The 8,874-nt window shown below is 46.8% G+C and overlaps 3 protein-coding genes across 9 annotated transcripts in view; 2 read left to right on the top strand and 1 right to left on the bottom strand.

The window, feature by feature from the left end:
* Nucleotides 1-8,874, top strand: part of LOC147007965 (F-box/LRR-repeat protein 4-like) — a 310,036-nt gene that overhangs the window by 19,877 nt on the left and 281,285 nt on the right. The gene's annotated exons all lie outside the window — the stretch shown is intronic.
* On the top strand, nucleotides 447-1,907 carry LOC147007975 (YY1-associated factor 2-like). The gene is made up of 3 exons (XM_085866139.1): nucleotides 447-589; nucleotides 874-996; nucleotides 1,145-1,907. The coding sequence occupies exons 1-3, from the start codon at nucleotides 546-548 to the stop codon at nucleotides 1,281-1,283; spliced, it is 306 nt and encodes a 101-aa protein (XP_085722265.1). The 5' UTR covers nucleotides 447-545; the 3' UTR covers nucleotides 1,284-1,907.
* LOC147007971 (F-box/LRR-repeat protein 4-like) overlaps nucleotides 7,786-8,874 on the bottom strand; it is a 123,774-nt gene continuing 122,685 nt past the window's right edge. For 2 of the 3 annotated variants that reach the window (XM_085866176.1, XM_085866174.1), the window contains one exon: nucleotides 7,787-7,986. In XM_085866176.1, coding sequence (XP_085722302.1) covers nucleotides 7,980-7,986 — 7 coding nt within the window. In that variant the 3' untranslated portion in view covers nucleotides 7,787-7,979. Of the gene's footprint in view, nucleotides 7,987-8,874 lie in introns of all 3 variants that reach the window. The other variant, XM_085866175.1, reaches the window with a different exon arrangement.

Below are 8,874 nucleotides of genomic sequence, written 5' to 3'. Positions count from 1 at the left end.
TACATTGCTATGCAGCATCTGCTGGAATGCGGCTGTGCCACGAATGAATGCAGTGCCCCCTTTTGGTTGGGGGCAGGAATTTGGGATTTGTTCAGGGTGCTCGCGATAACTTGCCAACTCCTTGCAAAGGACACCGTGGGATATTTTAGCATCCACCGACTCGTGTCGGCAGATGGGACGTCCAGTTTAACGTCCATCCGGGGACGGCACATACATTGATGAATTGCCCTGCCTGTGAAACACTGGGATGACAGTTTATAGCGGGGTCGGGATTCGAACCTCTCGTCTAGACCATCCTGTCAACCTTTGAGAAGAGTGGTAGGTGTGAATGTGTATTGTGTAGATTGGTACTTCAGGGTGCGCATGTCTATACCTTTTGGTAGAGCAGTGCATTGGAGGTGAAGCTTGGATTGTTTGAAGCAGTAATAAATGAGGTGCTCTCTATCAATCATGTCTTCCTCTCATGCAGCACCAAGAGGACGACCAAGCCTGAGGAAGACAACTGGGTCTGCGGCGTGTGCACGTTCCATTGCACGGCAGAGGACATGAAGTGCATCGCGTGTGATGCACGGAAAGGCACGTCCACTCGGTGAGCCCGCACCGACCCGACCTAATCATCCATTCCCCCACTACCTCACAGCAGACCCCAAATACCCCAGCTGACCCCAACACGTTTCTCTTTTAACCCCGTCCAGTTCGTACACCACAGATGACCTCTCACTTCCATGCTCCTGAATGTCAGTGAAGATACTGCTCTTATTGTTCTTCCTCTTTTTCTGTATCATGACCAAAGTTAGCTCTCCATATCCTCATTGCTACTTAATCCCCAATTTTTGATCATGGTCCCCCCCTTCCCCTCTCTGTTCACCCAAGCATTTCCAGGAAGAACTGGCACCTCATCGAGGATCAGCTTCCCCTTTTTCATCGGAAGAAAACGAAAAGGATAAAAGTCAGAGTGATGAAGGGTTCATCCAATAGGAAAAGTAAGAAGCGATGGTGAGTACCTAATACATGTCCCTCACATTCATGGTCTCCATACACCCTGTCATATGTCACTCACATTCATGGTCTCCATACACCCTGTCATATGTCCCTCACATTCATGGTCTTTATCTGATGGCCATGCTTGCTTCCTGCTCCGCAGGCCTATTTTCAAGAATGTAGACCGGAGCAATCCACAGAGCCTTGCTGTGACCGTCAACAACGTCACCGTGATCATCACCGAATTCATGGAGCAGATGTCCGACGTGACCGAATGGACTTCACCACCAATGCTCCCCTGAAGACCCTCCCAAGTGCTCTTGAAGCACTGCACCATGGTGTGTGACCAACTGTCCCCGCAATATGACTCGGAGAGCGTTCGGGGTTAATCGATGCTTCGGTTTTCCATTTTGTTTTTTTGCGACACATGATGTCCAATTTTGATGGTCTGTCATCCTAAGGCAATCTTTAAATTCCTCAAGGTCATGTCACAAATTTTTTGGTGTTTTCTTTGTGTGGTTTGGTTGTACACACCATTACGCATAAGCTTCCACTGAATGGGAATGAATGACCCAGATGATTGAGTGTTGACCAGCTCTTCGTGTAGCCCCGACCTCATGAGAATGAAACGGCAGGTGCAATGCATTTGGGGTTACATGATGCAAGGCGACTACATTTACGGTTAAGTTATCAAATCCTGTATTTAGATGACTTTCAAGGAATTTGGGATCAAACGGAACATTGAGCTTAGTTTTGAAAAGTTTAAAAAAAATACTGTCTTTGCCCTCTGGGATTCATTCATTCACTCGAATGGTGCTTCGTTCTCCGTCTTCCCTTTCACGAACGGCAGGTGCGTTGTGTGCAACTGTGGGTGTATTGTGCCCATCTCCCGGGCTTTGTTGCAATTTTTTCAATTTATTTCAATAAATATCAATAATCAATAGATTTGCAATTGAAGAGTCCTTTGTGATACTGAGAAGAAACCTTTCGATGGGATCCATAAGGGCTCAGATTCGCCGATTGGCATGCACAGTCGCATTTTGTAGCTGTTGAGGTATTCCGTATCGGTGAGGAAATGAAAGCCCTCACTTCAGGGGCTTACCCCCATTACCCAAAACCCCTCTCCCACATCTTCCCTCCTGTGCATCATTCGTCACTTTGGGAACTTACCCCCACTCCACGAACCCCCTCCACATCTCGTCATTCACATGCACTGTACCCACCTTACACAGTCGCACCCAGCAGCTGTGCCTGGACTCTGTGTCCTTTTCTCCTGACAAGGTGGAGCGCTTGCTGTTAAAACCTCGACTCAGATTCTGCAACCGTTCCAGACGGCATCAGCCCACGTGTGCTAAAAACCTGCTCTGCTGCTCTTGCTCTGTTCTATTCACCCTCTCATTTGCTCAAGGTCATCTGCCATTTGCTTGGAAATCAGCAAACATTACCGCCCTGTATAAACAGGTGCAAAAACAGATCCCTGCAACTACAGCCCAATCAGCCTTCTCCCAATCATCAGCAAGGTTACGGATTCCATCATCACTTCAGACATTAAATCCTTCCTCTTCCCCAATGGATTGATATCCAATAATCAATTTATATTCAGACCAAAGCACTCTAATCTGGATATGCTGCTTCTGCTCTCCAAACAATGGATGATGCTTGGTGTTGGCTTAATGGTTTGGGTGGTGGGCTTTGGATCTGAGGGTCCTGAGTTCAAATCCCGCTCAGCTGTTGAATTAATATCTGGTGGGGTTAACTCGGCCTCTCATCCTTCCGAGGTCGGCAAGCATGCTGGTATACTGTGTCGGAGTGGCAACCCGTCCAGGATTGTGCCCAATAGCCAAGGAGACTGCTTAAGCAGCACCAACGAACTGCACAGAGTATGGTCCCAATCTCCAAACAATGGAAATCCTCAATGCCAGACATGAAATCAGAGCCATCTCCCTCGACATATCAACGGCATTCGACCTCGAGACAACTCATACATTTTCGGAAACGTTGTAACATGGAGAATCCGAAAATCAATGTTTGTATTTACGGACATACCGCCGTGGCGGCCATTTTAGATTTTCAAAATGGCAGCCATGCAGATATGTCATGTCCGCAAATGTAAACATGTATTTTTAGATTCCCCATGTCATAACGTTTTCGAAAATGTATAGGTTTGCTAATCTACCAAGATTTTGAACGAAAATTAATTTACTGACATTGTGAACCTGACTAACCCGATCCGCTCAAAATAAAATCAAAGAAAATTTGGAATTTGCGAGCGACGTTTTTTTGTTGTTGTTGTTTTTTTTCGCTCCTCTCATAACCAATGTTCGAGGTGCGAACGACACCAGATATTGTTGAATCGGTGTCCTGCAAATCTAGTGAGGTGGAGGGATTCTCATCCCACTCCTGACACCAAATGTTAAGGTTCAGCGGTGTCTGGGAATTTGAATGCCACCCAAGTCGGCTCCAATCCGTAGCCAGTTTGGGTTTTCGCACCCTTCTCTCGACAGCCAAATGTTGAATATTCGGCGTCACTTAACCACTGCCGTCTCCAGGGTTATAACGCCGGCTGGTTCTGCACAGGCCTTGGGTCACGCGCCTCGAATCGCGATACCAACGCACCCCTGGACCTTACCAGTTGGGGGAATAGATCCCGGTTACAGACTGGTTTTGTGAGAGACTGAGCGAATTCTGCCAGTCTGTAACCATTTTGGTTTTACATCCAAATCGAGCAGATCGTCCCTCGGCGCGGCATGAATTAATTCAAAGCGGAAACTTCATACGAATCAGCCAGATTTATTGGGGACATCGAGGAACACGACACAAGCAAAGCATTCACGACAATGTTATAATTAATCTATAACCCGTTCTTAACTTGGGAGCTACGGATTATGGGTTTCGGAGCCCAACAAGATAAGCTTGAGACAACATGCAGACAAGACATGGACAGCATGCAGACAAGACACAGTGTACTTGGTGATGTTTCATGGACGAGAGGAAAAGCGTCAAAAGCCCGAATGCGGCTCGTCATAAGCCGATGTGAATGGATTCGAGCACCCAGCTCGAACATGCGGCGTGGCAAGATGGCGGCGTCGTCCATTTGTCGCAGTCCTCACGCACACAGCCTCGGCGCGTTCAGACCCCGCGAGGTCGACTGTACCAGAGCGAAAGATCCACGGTGGTATGTTCCAACTGGCTTTTCACAAGGTCCAGCATTCAAGTCCAGGCCTGGCCTGTTCACCAGACAAGTCCAAATCGAGGTGTTGGGCTCCGCAGGCTGGGTCCGTGGCCAAGGAGACACCGCCGGCCAAAACCACTCCTCTACAAAGTCGATTGCCCGACTCGACGTGCAGGCGGCCTCTCCCACTGCCAAAATGGCAGACTCGATGCGCAGGCAGTTTCTCTTACTGCCAAATGGCAGACTTGGTGCGCTCAGTTTCACCACCGCCTTCCCGCCGCTCGCCTCACTGTTTCGCCACCGCCTTCCCGGCGCTTCTGCAGTTTCACTTCCTCTTTCTTTTGGGGAGCACCCCTTTACGAAGCATACAAACTCCTCCCCCTCCCAGAGCACTGGGCGGAGACTCATGGTTCCTTCTTTCAAATCTTGCTGTGATGCTTTTAACTATTGATAGTTGCCAACAACTACAATTATCAGTCCCCACCTGGTTTCACTGGAGGGAGTATAGGTTTGCTCTCCATCTGTCTGTCCATCCGTCCGTCCAACCTGTGGTTTTTCCAACTTTTTCCCTATACCCTTTAACTCATTCAACTTAAACATGGTAAATGGCTTTTTTATAACTGGAAGCACCTGCTCCCTCAGGGAGCCGTCAAGGGGATCATGTTATTATATTGTTGTGGTTGAGGAAATTCACAAACCACCATTCAGGTCCCGTAGGTGAGGTATCTCTGTAAGTAAATGTGTAGTTAGCCCAAACCCGTTGTTTAGAGGGAATAAATGTCATTCATTCGGGCTCCGACCCTTTAAGATAGCCGTTTTTCTGTTCTATCTTTATTTTGAACCAACCACGTCTCAACCGTCATCACACAACAACCACCAACCGCAACACCGCTACACAGCAACAACAACGCCAACAGCCACAACCTTTACCGTCACAACTCGCTCTCGCAACCATCGCATCACCGCCATTTCAAGCGTCACCGTGGCCAGGGACCACCACAATAAACCCTCCACCACCTTCACCTCTCCTCCTTCTGCCGCCATTCCCGCACCGCTTGTGGGCACCGATCCTGGACTCGTACAGGGTGCGCGCCGAGCAGCGGGTGCAAAAAGCGGCCTTTCCGGGGAAGTCGGATCAGGAATGATTCACGCCCACTTCTGTTCCGTCCTATCAGCGAGCGCGGGGCGATTTGGCCCCGCCTCCAGGCGCGTCGGAGTAGAATCGATATATGCAAATTCGAGGATCAGGAATGATTCACGCCCACTTTTCCTCCGTCCAATGGGCGAGCGTGGCTCCGCCCCCGAGCCGATCCTGATCCGAAAATCTGCATATGATTTCTCCTGCTGACTATAAAGCGCCGAGCGCGGGGCGAATAGAGTCTGAGAAGAGTTTCTGTTTTGGGCTCGAGGAAGTAGAAGAGTTTCTGTTTCGGGCTCGAGTCGAGTTGAGAGTTTCTGTTTCGGGCCCGGGCGAGTTGGAGAGGTGTGGCAGCGGCAGCGGCAGAGAGAGAGGAGAGTTCCTGTTTCGGGCTCGGGCGAGTTGGAGAGGTGTAGGAGCAGCAGCGGCAAAGTGTGGAGGTTTTTCTGTTTCGGGCTCGGGCGAGTTGTGGCGGCGGCGAGGCGTGGCAGCGGCGGTCGGGACGGGTCTGGAGGAGAGTCGGAGTTCAGGGTCCGTCGGGGAGCTGCAGAGAGGAGAAGCCGGGAACGCGGTCGAGGGCGCAGTGGAGTCGCTCGTCGCGGGACCCAAGCAAGCCAACTATCCTCTTTCCCCAGAGCATCAACACCCCCCCCCCCTGTTTCCCCCCCGCGCTGAGATAGTGCGAAAAGGGGGGCCCCGTTCCCACCCCATTCCAGGCAGTGCCAGCGAGGCCCGCGGAGTCGGGGCACCGCCGCCATTTTGCGGCTCATCACAAGACGGGTAGGCTCTGCCCGGTCTCGCGCCCACAGACCATGTCTGCCCCCTTGTCGTAGAGGGTGGCCCCTTTTTCTTTTGCTTTTGAGTATATGTGTTGTCGGCGCCGTCTGTAAAGTAAAACTGTGTGTTGCCGTGTGCTCGCGTAGTCGGTAGTAGATCTGCATCGTGTTTCTTTTGTTGCATTTGCTTTTGGTGCATAATTGTTGTAATTGTATATGTGTGCTTTCCGTTTGCCACGGAATAAATGTGCCTTATGTTGAACTGTTTTTCCCGTTTCGCTTCGTCTTTTCTTCAATTGAATCTCCATCTTACTTCACGTAAAGGGTTGGTAGTGGGCTAAATACGCCCGAGAATTAATCGGAACCGTCGAGGTTGACGATAACACCGCTCGGTTATCTCGATAGTACGGAACGGGTCGCTTAAAGTGGCCCGTGTCCGAAGTCGACCTGCGGCGAGGTGCGATCGCCCGGTCTACTCTCCGTGTGGGTACTTAGGTAGGTCGAATTTGGCGAACAACCCTATCCCACGCGGGGGGCCGATTGGCACGATCGTGGTGAGGCCGAAAGGCCCACCCGTGACTAGTTCCCGGCGTTAGTCCGAGAGGGTCACGACGGAATTGTCCGTCCGGTGGGCGACGTGCCGCGATTCGAGTTACGTGGCCGTTCGCACGAAGGCAGGCGCGAATTCGCAACAATATTTATGCCTATTTTACTCCAAGGGGTCCCAGGATTACACACCCAAAAATGGTGCGATCGGTTCAGCCGTTTTTTTGCGGTACCTGGGAATAGAGGGACGGACAGACGGTGAATTATAGTAAGATAAGTTGCAGAAAAAGTTTGAGTTTCACGTCATTTCATCAATTTTTCACACATGTCCTTTTAAACTTAGAAAATATCACATATTATACATGTTTCAGTGTTCATCCCCCTTGACTGGACCCCACTGTTTTTCACCTATTTACACCACAGTTGACAAACAACTTCATTCCACGAGAGTCATGTTCAAAGTTTTTGGTTGAACAAAATAAAGGCGATTCCATGAACAACTTGCTTTCAAATTTGACTTTTAAAAGGATAACATATTGTAATAAGAGAAGCAAAAAAAGTGAGGGGGGGTGTCAAATCAATTACCACGACACTTTTAGGACAGAAAAGCTCTCTCAAAGTTACTGACCACTTTGATTGCACTTTAACCTATATATATATATATATATATATATATATATATATATATATATATATATATATATATATATATATATATATATATATATATATATATATATATGTATTGTATCGGGTGTTCGTTTTGAAACAAACTATACATGAGGGAATCAGGGTAAAAAATAGGCGATCGCTTCCATGAACACTCACTTGGTTCGTACAAAACCTACCAGGACAGATCGACACCTCACTCCTCCACAGTTTGCGCGATGTCGATCTGTCCTGGTTTCCTGCTACAGTTTGAGCGATGTCGTATTTTCTTGAATTTTCTGCTGAATTCTACTCGACAGGGCAAAACCAAACATCGGTTCTTGTCTCAGTGCGTTAGTGTCACGTGACCGGACGAGCACATCGGCCTCACTTTGTGGCATTCACATGCTAAAATTCACATGAAAATGCTCAAATAAATGTTCAGCGTAAACATAAAAAAACAGCAATAACATCAACTAACACCAATACTGTATATTGTTGTAAAATGAATGCAGGACACATTTCGATTGAAAAAATTTATTTATCCAAGCTATTTACAAAACAAACACAACAAAACAATTTGAAAAAACGAAACAAAACAATTTGAACACATGCAAAATATGGAGAAAAAAAAATTACTTTTTGAAAACCTTTTTGAAAACTTTTTGAAAAGTGTGGACCCTTCCTCGGTGTGCACCTTCGGTTTGCTACCATCAATTCACAAACTGAAAAAACAATAACATATGACGACAATTATTTTAAAATACGAACAGCATTTAAAAAAATATTCAAACAACAATATTCAATGATTATATCTATATATATATATATATATATATATATATATATATATATATATATATATATATATATATATATATATATATATATATCTACATCAATATATATGTATATATATATATACATATAATATATATGTGTATATATATACAAATAATATATACATGTAAATATATACATATTGTTACGGGCAAGGGGAGGGAGTGTATTCTGAGGGTGTTAATCCCCGTTTGTCCTCGGAAGAGCTGGACCTGAGGCCACCACTCACAATTAACTTCGTGGTACGGTGGGTTGCTTTAGAACCACGAACGCCACCCAGTTAACCACGAGTTCCAGTGTCCACCGTCTAATTTTGACGTTTAACTTGAGGTCCCATGGATTCCTGAACGGGGAGTGCCCCCTCGGCAAAGCACCAATCTTATTTTGATTAGATCTCAATTAGGGCGGCCGAGCGTTTAACCGCCGGTGCGTGCCGACTATTACAGGTCAATTCGTTTGATAATTACGTCCCAGTCTATCTAGGCTCGGACAATGTTGGATCAATGGAAGGAAAGAACAAGCACGGACAGGTTGGAATGTCAACAAAGGAATTTTTTAATAAGGAAGAAATAAATAAAAGGAACTTTTCATTTCCATGTGGTAAAAGTAAGTAAATTCAATTCAATCAAAATGATCGTAAGCAAATAAAGAATTAATCACAAACTGATAGTAAAAGAGACAAAGAGCAGATGCTTATCACTATGCCTTACTTAACAATTAAACACGAGACAAGGGTACCCAGCAGTTCATTCAGGGGGGAGAAAATCCAGTCT

The sequence above is a fragment of the Eptatretus burgeri genome, chromosome 23 (assembly GCF_056783735.1).
Source record: "Eptatretus burgeri isolate ZD-2024b chromosome 23, Ebu_testis_v1, whole genome shotgun sequence".
Taxonomy (NCBI): Eukaryota; Metazoa; Chordata; class Myxini; order Myxiniformes; family Myxinidae; genus Eptatretus; species Eptatretus burgeri.
This window is presented reverse-complemented; position numbering and strand designations above follow the sequence as displayed.